This window comes from Pleurodeles waltl, chromosome 2_1, assembly GCF_031143425.1.
Source record: "Pleurodeles waltl isolate 20211129_DDA chromosome 2_1, aPleWal1.hap1.20221129, whole genome shotgun sequence".
Taxonomy (NCBI): Eukaryota; Metazoa; Chordata; class Amphibia; order Caudata; family Salamandridae; genus Pleurodeles; species Pleurodeles waltl.
In genome coordinates, this window is record NC_090438.1 from 770,000,648 (window position 1) to 770,016,329 (window position 15,682).

At 41.2% G+C, this 15,682-nt stretch overlaps 1 protein-coding gene across 1 annotated transcript in view; it reads left to right on the forward strand.

Annotated features, from left to right (window-relative positions):
- Positions 1 to 15,357, forward strand: part of LOC138260237 (serpin B10-like) — a 328,540-nt gene extending 313,183 nt beyond the window's left edge. The window contains exon 6 of the mRNA XM_069208540.1: positions 14,728 to 15,357. Within this exon, the coding sequence (XP_069064641.1) occupies positions 14,728 to 15,132 (405 nt within the window). The 3' untranslated portion in view covers positions 15,133 to 15,357. The remainder of the gene's footprint in view (positions 1 to 14,727) is intronic.
- The last annotated feature ends 325 nt before the right edge of the window (positions 15,358 to 15,682 follow it).

Genomic DNA, 15,682 nt, shown 5'->3' on the forward strand with positions numbered 1-15,682 from the left:
ACTAATGAAAGTACAGATTTGAAAGAATTGAAAGAACCAGGAGTATGGGAGAAGGTTGGAAAAGGATTTGCTTCTGTGGGAAATTGGCTCAGCAACGTTTGGAACGGATTGTTACTGAAAATAGTAAAAGGAATATTAATAATATTGATTTGTTTATTAGGTATTTGGGGAATATGGAAAGCTATTAAAATATTGAAAACAAGGAACAAAAGGAAAAGAGAAGAGAAAATAGAAAACAAAATAGTAGAAATATTCAGAGAAAAATCAAAGGGAACCAAAAGAAAGAGGGAATTGACTGAAGTGCCAAATTACTAGGACAGAATTTTAATGGAATAAAATTTGTGGGAAGATTTGATGTGATGACATAATTAGTCATCAGAGGAGGGATTTATGACGCAGAAAAAGAGGGTCCAACATATATTTATATATCATGTAACCAAAATCGTATAATGTAGTGTGATTTTAGTAAAGAAAATAATGTACATGGGAAATTGTGCCCTCAGAGTAGTTCGCCAATATTATAAACGTGCTTTATTAATCATGAAGAATTGAAAAATGTAGTAATCCGTCATAATTGCAAATGTGTGCCATGATTTCTTATTGAAACTGTTTGTGCTTAGCTTAAATTTAGTAGAGGCTTTGGCCTAGTTGCCTGGTATCAAATTCTAACTGCGTGGCTTTTCCTTGAACTAATGTAACATATATTCTTGCTTAAAGTTGTATTTTCCCAGTAGAGATGACTAATACACTTATCTCCAAGGTTTCGTACTAGGCCAGTTTCATTCCCTTTGAAGCAAGGTCAGTCTCTGCAGGTGCGGACAATGAGGATACAGATACCAAAATAATTGGCAAGCCATGTTGCAACTTGTGTTCCAAGGCTCCAAGGACAATGTATGCATACATGAGTACTAGTAGAAAGACATTTTTCATTGGTAAATTTGAAGCCACTCTATGAACCCTCCAATTGAAGATCCTGCAGAATTTGGAATGTTTCTTACTTAAACCCACTGGACAAAGAGAAGTCAGCCATTTTCCTTGATGCCATCTTTGAAGCCAAATGCCAGACGCCATCTTAGATGACATCTTGATGCCCTTTTCTCTATTCCAGAGAAAGAGACTTTGAGAATTCTCACCCTAGAGACTTTAACTTTAATTTGCCCCGTCTTGTCCATGCAGTAATTTTGCCCCATCCTACTTGCTGCTGCAAGGAAACTTACTCTTAACTTTGCCCCTTTGAAATTCTGAAGGACGAAGACTTTCTTGAATGCTGATTGTAATTGGTAATTATGAAAGGATAATTGTATTATGCATTGTGTTTTTCCTTTTAGGTACCAACTGCTATTTTGATAGGGCCCAAGCTAGAAGTTTTCCAAATTTGTGTTGACTAAATTAGTTTTGCATGAAGCCCCACGTGCCAATGCTAAATAGAGGTTAGTCGAGGTATGCACTTGATGCACCATGTTGAATTGAAATCTTGTCATGCTGACCTATGTATGAAATTAGTCAAATTCAGTTGCTTATACTAGTGATTTGTATTGCCATAACTGAATGTATTATTATTCAGATTTTGCGTAGATTGCGTTTCTTCCGCTGCTATGGACAGCTAGTAATGTTCGTATACATATATCATTTAGTTTTGAGACTTATATACATTGTGCTAGCTTTGTTAATATAGGGAAATAAATTCACTAACTTTTAATAAACCGGTGTGGTTATTCATGACTGAAAGGTCATGGTGCGTCAAAATACCAACTGTTATTGATTCCTAATGTGTTATTTTGATCTATTAATTGAGTGTTGGTTATCGGATACAATAGTTATTAATTATTGATTTAAGTAACCCGACTATTCGAGGATGAGGAGAGCTGAACTCAGGTAAAAGGTTCACCGACCTCCAGCGTGTCCAGGTACAGGTAATTTATAAGGGCTGGACGCGTTATCACTTGTTTTCCTAAAACCGTTTTTTTTTCAAACTGCCCTTTTGGACTCACTGTGATTCCCTCTCAATTTCAACATGTTTTTTGCCCTTCCCTGTCACAGGCACTTAGCCCACCTGCACAAGTGAGGTATCATTTTTATCAGGAGATCGAGGGGAACGTTGGATGATAGAAAACTTGTGCTGATGTGGTGATCCCACCCAGAAATGTGAGGAAAATGCAATTTTTAAAGTATATTTTGAGGTTTGCTGAAGATTCTGGGTAAGAAAACACTGGGGGATCCAGGCAAGTCACACCTCTCTGGACGTCCTTGGATGTCTAGTTTTCAGAAATGTCTAGGTTTGGTAGGTTTCCCTAGATGGCTGATGAGCCCAGGACCAAAAGCGGAGGTACCCCCTTGCAAAAACAGGTTGTTTTGCAATAGATAATTTTGATGTGTCCATGTTGTGTTTTGGGCCCTTCCCTGTCACGGCACTATGCCTACAAACACAAGTGAGGTATAATTTTTATCAGGAGATGTGGGGGAATGCTGGGTGGAAGGAAGTCTGTGGCTCCCCTCAGATTCCAGAACTCTGAAGCACCGAAGTTTGAGGAAAAAGTGTTTTTTATGCCACATTTGAGGTTTGCAAAGCATTCTGGGTAACAGCACCAACTGAGAGCCCCACAGGTCACCCCATCCTGGATTCGCCTAGGTGTCTCGTTTAAAAAAATGGATAGGTTTGCTAGGTGTCCCTAGGTGCCAGATGAGCTAGAGGCCAAAATCCAGAACTAGGCATGTTGCAAAAAACAGGTCAATTTTCATTAGAAAAATGTGATGTGTCCACGTTGTGTTTTGGGGCATTTCCTGTCACAGGCAGTAGGCCTACCCACATAAGTGAGGTACCATTTTTATTGGGAGACTTGGAGGAATGCTGGGTGGGAGGAAATTTGTGGCTCCTCTCAGATTCCAGAACTTTCCATCACTCAAATGTGAGGAAAAAGTGTTTTTTGTCAAATTTTGAGGTTTGCAAAGGATTCTGGATAACAGAACCTGGTGAGAGGGCCACAAGTTACCTCATCCTGGGTTCCCTTAGGTGTCTAGTTTTAAAAAATGCACAGGTTTGCTAGGTTTCCCTAGGTGCCGGCTGAGCCAGAGGCCAAAATCTACAGGTAGGCACTTAGCAAAAAACAGCTCTGTTTTCTGGGAAAATGGGATGTGTCCACGTTGTGTTTTGGGGCATTTCCTGTCGCGGGCGCTAGGCCTACCCACACAAGTGAGGTATCATTTTTATCAGGAGACTTGGGGGAACGCTGCGTGGGAGGAAATTTGTGGCTCCTCTCAGATTCCAGAACTTTCTGTCACCGACATGTGAGGAAAACGTGTTTTTTAGCCACATTTTGAGGTTTGCAAAGGATTCTGGGTAACAGAACCTGGTCAGAGCCACACAAGTCACCCCGTCTTGGATTCCCCTAGGTCTCTAGTTTTCAAAAATGCACAGGGTTGGTAGGTTTCCCTAGGTGCCGGCTGAGCTAGAGGACAAAATCTACAGGTAGGCACTTTGCACAAAACAGCTTTGTTTTCTGTCAAAAAATGGGATGTGTCCACGTTGCGTTTTGGGGCATTTCCTGCCGCGGGCGCTAGGCCTACCCACACAAGTGAGGTATAATTTTTATCGGTTTTAAGTGTTATTGCCCCTTATCTTTCTCTACATTTTTTCCTTCCAAATATAAGAGAGTGTGTAAAAAAGACGTCTATTTGAGAAATGCCCTGCAATTCACATGCTAGTATGGGCACCCCGGAATTCAGAGATGTGCAAAGAACCACTGCTCCTCAAAACCTTATCTTGAGCCCATTTTAGAAATGCAAAGGTTTTCTTGATACCTATTTTTCACTCTTCATATTTCAGCAAATGAATTGCTGTACCCAGTATAGAATGAAAACCAACTGCAGGGTGCAGCTCATTTATTGGCTCTGGGTACCTAGGGTTCTTGATGAACCTACAAGCCCTTTATATCCCCGAAACCAGACGAGTCCAGCAGACATAATGGTATATTGCTTTCAAAAATCTGACATCGCAGGAAAAAGTCACAGAGTAAAACATAAAGAAAAATTGCTGTTGTTTTCAGCTCAATTTCAATATTTTTTTATTTCAGCTGTTATTTTCTGTAGGAAAACCTTGTAAGATCTACACAAATGACCCCTTGCTGAATTTAAACTTTTGTCTAGTTTTCAGAAATGTTTAGCTTTCCGGGATCCAGCATTGGTTTCACACCCATTCCTGTCACTAACTGGAAGGAGGCTGAAAGCACCAAAAATAGTAAAAATGGGGTATGTCCCAGTAAAATGCCAAATTTGTGTTCAAAAATGTGGTTTTCTGATTGAAGTCTGCCTGCTCCTGAAAGGTGGGAAGATGGTGATTTTAGCACCAGAAACCCTTTGTTGATGCAAATTTCATGGAAAAAACCACAAGCCTTCTTCGGCAGCCCTTTTTTCCCAATATTTTGGAAAAAATGAAATTTTCATTGTATTTTGGCTAATTTCTTGGTCTCCTCCAGAAGAAACCACAAACTCTGGATACCATTAGAATCCCTAGGATGTTGGAAAAAAAGGACGCAAATTTGGCGTGGATAGCTTATGTGGACAAAAAGTTATGAAGGCCTAAGCGCGAACTACCCAAATAGCCAAAAAAGGGCTCAGCAGTGGGGGGGCAAACGGCCCAACAGCTAAGGGGTTAAGAGGTGTGAAAACAGCCTAGGACATCAGCAACAACCTCAATGCAATGACCCTTTGTTTTACTGCAACTGTTTGCCTTATAAGATAAGACTGCTCTGATGCAGATAGGGTAAGAAGCACTTGGCTGGTTATATATAAATAAATACGGGTGTACACATTTGTGTACACACATGTATACACTTGTGCACATGTGCAGGGTGCAATTGTGAGACTACCATTGTACACAGCCCAGTAGCCCTGGGATAGTTCTTATATTATAAGGGGGCACTTATTAAAGTCAGTATGGTTTACTGTGTTATCAGTTACTGTGTTATACGCATTTGGGAAATCTGCCTTAGAGTGCAGTTTCACTTTCCTTAGGCCTACAAGTCTCATAAGGCATGAACCTGGAGTGACACATGTGCACCCAGTTTGAATCCATTATTATTAATTAATTCTTCCAGGGAGCGGGTGCTTGGGGCCTCCTCCCCATACTCTCTGTCGGCTTGGGGTTTCCCATTCCCTGGGCTGCATTAACAATCAAAGGGGTCAGGACCCCAAGCCTGACTGCCACAGCAAAGAAGGAAGGAGGAGTGTGTCCATGACCCCTCCAGTGTAGGTGGGCTTGCATCCACTCCCTGTGACCATGTCTGGGGGAGCAGGATGGCAACCCTAAAAGCAAAACCCTGCCCGGGAGGACACAGTTGCCAACGTCCGAGCCAGCAACCAGGAGTGCTGGCCAGGTGGGGAGCTGTCTGGTGCAGCCAGAGGTGGTCACCATGGCTGTCCCAACACAGGAAGCACCCTAAGCACCATGTGGTCCCGGAATTCAAAAAGAAAAAAAAGAAAAGCAAAAATAAAAGCAGCTCTCCTGAATTCTGCTGGAGAGCCGCTCATTGGATTTTCACTGCTTCCTCGAGAGACAGCCCCATAGTGCCCACAGGGGATTTCTTATTTGCTAACTTTTTGCTGCTTGTGGTGGCTCCAGGAGGATGGGGGAATCATCACCACCTTTGAGAAGATGCTTGGGGGATACAGGAGTGCAGAAACATCTCTCTGGCTAACTTTCAGAAGTGGCCCTACATTCGAAGCTTCAAGGAAAATGTGACACGCCCCCCAGATTCATTTTGAAGCACTCCTGAGGGTGAAGCCTTTGCTCCCCCAAGGGATTTGATCTGTGGCTGCAGTTTATGTGGCTTGATGGAGTATAAAAAAGACACAAACATATATAATATGGTACTGACGGTGTATTTTGATCAATATTGAAATGCTTTATTTGTACTATTGATGCATTTACACATGGTTATAGATTATGGTAATACAATAATGATGCATTTAAACATGGTTATTTAGTATGGTCATATAATGATGGGATATTTTTACGTGCAATTTAACGATTCCTTGACAAAGTCACTATGCTTGCTTTATATACATTCTTGTGGTGACTCCTTGACAAAGCCAATAGGCCTGTTTTAAAGTGATATCCCATTCTATTGTGATGTTCTATCTGGTATAGGTGGGAGGGAGTGTGGTTTTAGGGGCCATCACTATTTAGGGGTAAAATGTGATTTTATAGTGTCACCAAGGTATTTCTATCTGCCTTATGTATATATTTGTAAATTAATTTATAATATTTAGTACTGTGTGTGTAATATATCTACTTTTCCTTTTGTAAGGAAAAAGCTCTCACTGGACAATCATTTATGGACTATTATTACTGCACAACTGAAATTTCTAAATATGGTTGGAGGGAACCCGTCTGCCTGACTGCTAGAAAGGGCGGCTTAGCTGCAATACATCTAAATACAGTGGGCAGAACACCATCAATTTGATATTTTATCCTTGCCCACCACCAACACAGCTTGGCGGCAACACAATCAAGATCTAAATCAGGCCATAAAATATTTACCACAAAAATAGAGAATGGATTTCTGTTACATAATAGATGATTGCCTGACACAAGTAACTACATTGTATGTTAGCTTGATATTTGCAGGTCCATCAATAATTAGTATGTGTTCATCTTGTCCTGAAATTATAAGGGAACAGAAATAGGTGCTCTTTTGCTTCAGTCATCTTTCCATATTGGATGTTAATGGTACTTCGAATCACCCAAAGAAGGATCCAAGACTCTGTAGAATATACGGACTGAGGGGTTAAACCATTTTAAGCCTATGACTCTAATGTACAAATTTGGAGCACCATAGGAATTTTTATTTTGACTTACTTCTTGAGAGGAGACGCAATGTTACATTTATTGAATGCTAGCTCAAACTAAATGTGTTTCAATTGACTTCTATTCTCTGAGAAATGTATATGACTAATTTACAATTGTGAAAAAATAAATTAATAATTGGGATGGATTGTAATCCACCACAAGTAATGAGGTAAATATATTAATAGGTCCATATTAAGGTTTCGGTAATTTAAACCTGAGCTCAACCCCTGTTAACTATGGTACAAAGCAGACAGTCTTAACTTAGAGAAAATGTGTAAAGCATTTCGAAATGACAAAATAGTTAAAAAGTCAAAAACCAAACACAATAAAAATCCCACTCCAATTTAGAAAATAGATTATATTTTAAGGAAAGAAATGACACCAAAAGAAACCCCAAATCCAATGAAGGTCACTGGAGATGTGAATTTTACAAGATTTAAGTAAAAAAGAACCAAAAACCACATAGAGCCAATGATACCCTAGGGTCGCAGTAGACCAGGACCTAGATGCAATTTTAGGCAGACTGTGTTAGAGAGTGTGTCACATACACCAATCAGATTCACCACGGTTGGAGGTTTCATTTTAGGATTTAGTCTCTGAAACAAAAGTCAAAAATCCTTCCGCAGGACAATGCTATAGGCTGTATTATTCACAAAGTCAGATAGGCACATGATGAGGTCTCGCTGAAGCAGTTGGCTTTGTCTGGAAAATCTCAGATCACTAATGCGTCCATGGAAGTCCTGCAGCTGGTTGGTTACTTTTGGTGCCTTCACCCACTCACCATTTTTACCTTTGGACTCAGTCCCTTTTTTGGAGCTCAGAATCCTTCAGTGTTGCAAGGCTGCTGGCAGTATCTGATGATGAGTTCCACAAATCCCAGTACCTTCTCCCAAAGGCCTGCTGAAGTGCTTTTGCTCTTGGGGAGAAACTCCAAGCAGGATAATCCTATTTCTTAAACCCCAGCAAGATCACTCCTTGGATAAATCAACTTGCCTGCTTTGTTCAAGTCCTCTAGAAGTCTTGGAGCTCAGAGGTTTTAAGGGCCACCTTTTCAGAGGTGATAGAAGAAGAAGTAGACACAGGCAAGGGTCTCAGGACCTCAAGATCCACTCTTGAGAGTCAAGACTAACTCCAGCGGAGACCACAAACAGGTTCAGGCCAGGTCCAATTTGTACAGGTCATCTGAACACTTCAGGAGAAAGGCCTCTTGTGGCTTGTTGTGGTCCTGTACTTTACACAGGAGGTCAATCAGCTGACCCATGGAGTCCACCTCTTTGTCTTGGGTACAAGTGGGAGCAAGTCAAGTCCTCATATGTCTCAAACAGCAGGTGCCCACCTGATTCTGTTCTTCCACAGGTCCAGAGTGTTCTGGTGAATGTGCCAAGGCATTCTGGCTGGAACTAGCTTGTGGGTGTCCCGTCCCTAACCAATGGAGTAAAAGGCAGCATGGGTAACCCTACCCACTTTTGCAGCGGTTACTCTTGCAAACACGCCCACAGTGCCTCCCACTCCCTAAATTCAAGATAGAGCTACCCTCCTCCCATTTTGCAGAGGTTGCGTGCCGACCCAGAGATGTGACCAGGGTAATGAGCAGTACTCTCTTCCTTGACCACTCTACAGCAGTTTTAGGGCAGCATTCCCCCCAATGTGTTTGGTGCTTGACTGACTGGTAGGACAAAAGATAACCTGCTCAGGTGTCAGCTAACGTTTGTTGCAACAGGGGAGGCCCCTTTAAAGTAAAATAAGTTCCTAGGTCCACCCAAAGTTGCCTTCCTGCCAGAGGAACAAAACACTCCCCACACACAGGCGCTTGCCTCTACTAAAAGGCCTAAATAGGGGCACAATTAATATTGAAAAAATGTTCTCCTATCAAAAGGTTTATGTTAGCATGTTGGGCTGCGATATGGCTGATGAGGATGAACCCAGCCTACATCTGTCTACTCCAGTCACCTGTGGCCACAGACCTACTCCTGGATACCGGGACATCTCCCTTAGTGAAATGAGGTTACAAGATTGTCAAATCTCTTCCCCTTTTCCATGTACATTCTCCCAGGAACAATCATGAAGATCAATAGATGGTGACTTTCTTATAATAGCTGCTAACTAGCACTGCTATGTAAGACACAGAAACATGGCAATTAACTGTTTTCTGTTGACGCTTCCCAAAAACCGGGACACAAGTCAAATTTGCCAGGAGTTCAGAATTTGCCGGGACAGTCCCGGATTTTTCACCAGCTGTCCCAGCAAATCCAGGAAGCCTGGTCATGCCACCTAAGTAGAACTCCAAAGAATGGAGTTGGTTATATTCTTTATAAAGAGTGCAGTAAGGGGAACTGCTTTATTAGAAAACAAAGAAATTAATCTTCACATCCCATGAATCCTCCAAATGCCCTGATCTCCATTTTATTACTGTGGCTAGGAGTGGTTTTCAAGGTTTCTCCTTTATCAGTTTGGGGTTGAATGGTACCATTGCCTACAGGGTAACATAAATATCGTACATGTCTAGCTGCCAAGACACACCTTCTTGAGTTGGCATCAAATCTGGACACTTTAGAATATTGAGAACCATCTGCAAAAGCTGTATAGCAGCGCTCTGGGAAGGAATAAGTATAACTGATACAACATGTTTGTATACACTATGTCACTGTAGCAGAAGCCTGTTCCAGTAGGAACAGGTCAGCCCAAGCTCCACATGGGAACGTAAGCAACCTCCATCTAATTTCAGCCTGCTAAGGTCTTGTCAGTGGGCTATAGCCTGCATCCTGTCTCACAGTGAGCATGGGACCTACTTCTGGACATAGCTGCCAGTCTTACTGCATCAAACTGAGGAAAACAAAAAGATGATGGGTGGAATGTTTGAATTCATTGATCTAGTAAGAACAGTCCAGTCCAGTCCAAACTGCCAGACCAGGTGCCCTCCATATGGGAACACAAGCAATACCAGATGCGGTTTGGCCTGGCTGTTCTTGTTGATGTGTTCCTATTGAAGCAGGACCCAAACTAATTTGCATGTGGCTTTTCTCTGTCTAGAGTGGCATATGGGCTGAAAAAGGATGATCTGTAAAGCGGCCAAGACTGAGCGCCAGTGGCTGTGATTATAAAACACATTCTTTCTTTCCATCACTTTGCTGTTTGTTGTGCTAGATACCCTAAGTGTGATGGGTAAGCCCAAAGGTGGGTCCCATGCACCTATAATTTTTGGCAAATTTTAGCATACTTTATTTGCCTCTGGCTACTTAGGTTACTTCTTAAACTTGTTTAATGTTAGCAATATTGTTCAGTGAGATAACAGCCATGATGATTTTTTCTGTGATCTGTAGGTCATGGAAACCCAAATTAGCTGGACATCTGAGAGAAAACAACAATCCTTTGCTTCAGAAAAAATGTAAAAACCTCCATTATTCAAAAAGAACGGAACTGCCTTCTACTTATCTGTTCTGTTACTTTGTCTAGCTTATGTAAATTATTTATTTTTAGTTTATGTAAATTATATGTATTTATTATTTATTACGTGTGGCAATGCCACAAAAATGGCAGCTTATGCTATGTAAAAGTGAATAACATAACATGACATAACATAACATAACATAACATAACATAACATAACATAACATAACATAAATATCAAAAGAATGCCCTAAGTAAGAAATTTCTTGTATTGGGGTTAGTCCTGGCAAAATGAGGAGTCACTGTTCATTGGCTTTCCCCGTCCCCTTCTGGAGTGCGTGTGTGGGTGAAGGATGTGGCTGATTAGGCAGTGGCTAAGGAGGGGCGTATGCTATGCTGACAGAGGATTTAGAGGCAAGGGCTGCCATGCTGGCTGACTTACTTAATCCCCCAGATGCCAGACCACCCTAGAATGTCAATATTTGGGTGCAGACACTGTGATGGAATGACGAGCTAGTATGATAAATGGCCTATGTTAGCGCATTGGACATTAATAAGCAAACTCACAAGGAGACTCGTATGGGCCGATGGACCTTTTGACTACGCTTCGAGTAGTTCCCACCATGTAACCCCGTACCAATACAAATAACAATCAATTACATCAATAATCAATAGGAGTCAGTAATTTCCACAAACCATGACCTTGCAGACATGAATAACCACACCTTTATATAAAAGTTAGAATGTTTATTTCCCTATATAAACAATGCTAAAGTCACGTAACTCAATCTTAATATCAAATGATAAACATACAAAAACAATACTGGCTGACCAAAGTGACAAAATAATCGTAATTTAATCAAAGCAAAGCTTGAGCAACTATACATTCTGAAGTCACGGTGCAAATCAATAGCAAGAATAATTGCGCAAATGAAATAACATACATTGGGATTTCAGAAAAGAAACAACATCAGCTGTTATTAGACATATTTGATCTCTGTAGTATGAACCCTAACTACCATCAGATTAGAATAGCATGTTTGGACTTCATGCAAAACAATTTAGTCACACAAATTTAGAAAAACATCAAACTATGGCTCTATCAAAATAGCAGTTGGTACCTAGAAACAAAAGCAAATAGACATAACAATAATCAGTAACATTGTCTTATACCTGTCCTCAATATGGATCAGCAAGCTGTGACAGTCTTTGTCAAGAGGACATCAGTTCGTTCAGCAAAGATTCAGGAATCAGTATTACTGTTCAGAATAGAAAATGTCTCAGGGATAGACATATAGGATGTCGCTTCAAGGCAACAAAGTTAAGCAGGTCTCCTCTTGGGACTATCAGGAAAATAATGGCATATCTTCTCCCGGTGTAGTCTGGCTAAGTTAGATTTCCTAAAGCTACTTCCCACATCCTAATTGGTCAAGGGATCACATGTATGCACTTAGTCCAATGAAATTGAAAACTCAAATCTAAAGTTCTACTAGTATATGGTTCACATGTCAATGATTGGTTCCTCTTCTTCCGTTCTCGTCATTGTGCTCATCGGATAACAATATTGTTGCAGCTTATTCTCCAGTCAGTACATTCATTGTCTTCTCCTGGGAATGTCCATATTACATTAAACATTGTATCCCTAGCTAGTACATCATCCCCTAGTAAGCAGTTCTCAGAGAAAGAATTTTACCTACGAGCGCTTGGTCAGTACAGTGGAAAATCACAATTTAATTCTCAGGCATTTTATAAGATACTAAAGAAATGCAGCTTGACATGAGGCCGTGCAACTAGGCCAAAGACCTCGCTAAGTTAAGGCCCACGATTAGTAAAGCTAATACATAATACATAACCATCAACATGACATGTTACTTCTTTATTCAAACATCTGCTCAACATTTCATATTAATAAGCCATTAATAAGTACTCTTTGTGAACACTGGCGGCTACTCAGGTGTGTACACCTTTATATGCGTGCATTATTTTTCCCCTATGTTAATTCATTTTCTAGGCAAATTCAACACTCGGACTACATGAATATCCATTAGTAAAAATGTAGCAGTAACACCTACACCACTTAGTCAGAAGCCTAAGAACCTAGACTGCATATAAAAGGTAATGTTCCTCTCCATGAAATTGTGTACTTGAATCTCAGAATGTTCTCAAATGCCCTGCTATTACTCCTATAACCACAGGGGGACACTGGTGGTAGAGCAAGTGTGGGTTAGGGATAGGGGGATACTACATACTGTCATTAACATGTCTTTGTCATCTGGATATTTTATGTTGATATGCTAATAAAGATTATAAAAAAAACAAGAACAGATAACACAGCATAGCAAACATAGCATAAAGGACCTTAGAGGTAAGAATGGAATGCATTTTATGCATTAAGGGTAAGTTGTCAGAACAGTGAAACAGAAGCTGTGCAGCAGGGAAAATGTGTCAGAAAAAGATCATCAGTGAGATTAAACGATAAACATCCAATCCTCAATTCATCTAGAAAAGCCAGCCATCTAATTTTAGTTTCTGTTTTAGTACTATGTTGTTCTATAGAACCTCGGTATAGTCTTGTCCCTACTCTATATTATAAAAACAAATTCTACCCCCATCTCTTTTACTCTGCTTGAATGTCTTATCCTTCTCCCTTCTATCACAACAACTGCTATTTTTGTCGGTTTAGGTTAAATGTTACAGTGTTCAGTAGTGCAGAACGTATGGACTGCCATCTTTACTGCTGTGAATACCATCATTAGGAGAAGGAATGGCTATGTAAAAATGTTAATATGGCCTAATAGGGCCAGGAGGTTCAGGTTTTCCTGTTAAAGGGAGGGAAGGTTGGTGAGCTTTAATAATAAGGCTTAGGTGCTCATCCCCAGGGAATGTGTACTATTGACCTCTTGGATACTTGAAAAATGATTAGGACAGAGTGTTCTTAGAGTACGCCAGACATCTAATAATTGCAGGAGTGCCTGGGCGTCTCTTAGGTGACAGACGCTCTGCATCCCTCATGGATGCATCCCCTAAAAAGGCCTTGCAGAAGAGGGGCAGGTGGTCATAAAGCCCAGCTTGAGCAACTAAATGGTGTTCCTCTAGTGAAGCCCACTTTCCCAACACTCTAAAGACCTAATTTATTAAAAAGTGGCCCAGCGCTGTGCCAAAACTGGCAGCACTGCATTGTGTCACTTCAGAAGTGCAGGGATGCACCATATTTAAAATAATACACCCCTGTGTTTGCCCTAGCTGCTTTGGGCCAGCGCAGGTACTCTTGCACCATAGGCAAAGGGGGCCTGCACTGCAAGAGGTACCTCTTTTGCAAGGAATGGTGTTTACGTGCAGGAATCTGTCCCTTTCTGCACATAAACAATCAATAATGGCAATTATGTGCTGCACAATGCAGTACATATAGGAGTAGCAATTCATCATTATTTAATGATTGTTTGTGTGCAGAAAGGGCACCTTCCTGCACATAAACAATAATTAAAGGCATTTTGCTCTTCCTATCTGTGCTGCAGAACGCAGCACATATAGGAAAAACAAAAACGAGGAGAAATAAAAATATTTCTCCTCGTAGCCCCATGCAAATGCCACCCCAGTTGTGTAAATCTGGGACAGCATCAAAATGCAATGGGTGTTGCAGTGGAATGCCCACAGCAATACCCATTGCAAATCCCTCTGCCACTGAAAACGGTGTCGGAAGGCCTATAGTTACAAGGTGGCGTTCAGCCACGCAAAGTGGCTTAATGCCGACTTGTAAATATAAAAAATGGCACTGTGCCACCGGAGCATTGCTAAAAGTGACGCTCTGGTGGCGCTAGAGACTTGTAAATAAGCCCTGTAGGGTAAAAAAAAAAACTTGACCCATGCAAACGAGTGTACAGCTTTGCTATCACTCCATATTAGTGAAACAGATGCAGGCCCAAAGAGACTGTCAGGAGGCACACTGCTTGTGGTCCGCACATGAGGTGGTGCAGTGTTACAGCAATCACCAAGGAGCACCTCTTTGGAGGAATCCTCAAGGCATCCCAGCATCCACAAGCTGAACCAGTTATCAGGAGGATTCCATCATGCCACTTAAACTGAATCCGGGTCCAACACCTGCAGTCTTATACAACTAGCCTACCTCTCTCTAAAGCGTGTTTTCCTGTGTAGGCATGAGTTTGCTCCTTCCCTTGGAACAACATATATATATTTTATAAGCAGGCACATAGTCCCTATATGTGCTGTACACACCCAATTAAGAGGGTGCTGCAGAGCACATTGGAAATGTTCCCCCATATGTTATACGACAGCAGATGATGTCTTGATCCCACAAAAGCACAGTGAAGAGGGATGAGGGGCTTTCAGGGTTTTGGATGGTTACAAATGCAAAGTGCCATATGTCTGGCATACTACTGCAGTATGAGTAGCATTGTTCTCCAAGTCCGTTGCCTTCTTTACTCAGTTGTGTACAACAGTCTTTTTGACTTCCCTTTTTTTGTTTACCATTGCAGCTAGAACGTGGAATGACTAATGACAATGTATCAAAATGGACCAATTCAGATAATATGGAGAACACCACAGTAGAATTGTTTCTGCCCAAGTTCAAGATGGAAGAAAGTTATGACCTCAAACAAACTTTGAGCACCATGGGGATGAGCGACGCCTTCAGCCAGGGAAGCGCTGATTTTTCAGGGATGTCTGCAAAGTTGGATCTATATTTGTCCAATGTGTTCTTCAAAGCTTTTGTGGAAGTGAACGAAGAGGGCACTGAGGCAGCTGCTGCCACTGCCGCAGTCGTGACAATGAGAACAGCACCAATCAGCGTCTCGTTTGAGGCAAACCACCCTTTCCTCTTCCTCATACGGCATAACAAGACTGGCAGCATCCTCTTCTGGGGTAGATTCTGCTCCCCATAATGTGAGCAGATTCAACTTACCAATTGATATCCACACCTTCCTGACCCCAAATCTTTAAGGGATTTCATAATCTTCCTATAGCAATATTCACCTAATGAAAACAAGATTTGCTCTTTGTGAAATCGGTGTAATCATTTTGAATTAATGATTGCCTTCAATTAGATGTGCATCAATTGCATGCGACTCATTACTCAAAATAAAGACATTCCCTTAAATCACTTTAAATGTTTTGAACTGTATTTATTTTACCAGACAGCCGAGTGGCTCAAGATGGCACAGTATATGCCACCACTTCTGGGTGCCCTGAAGGGCGATTTGAAAATGGTTTTCATAGTCTGGGCTTCAAATGTACTAGCCGAGTGGTTATTTGTAAACACAAATATGTCCATCACATAGAACCTCTGGTTTGAGTGCATGATAGTGAGAACAAAAGTGGGTTTTAGCTGGTTCATCATAGGTGTTTCAAAGCATCCTCCAGTAGGTTTAAATCCTCAAATAAGGATCTATAATGTATTGCAAAGGCAGAATTGAGAATATATGTTTCTACAGA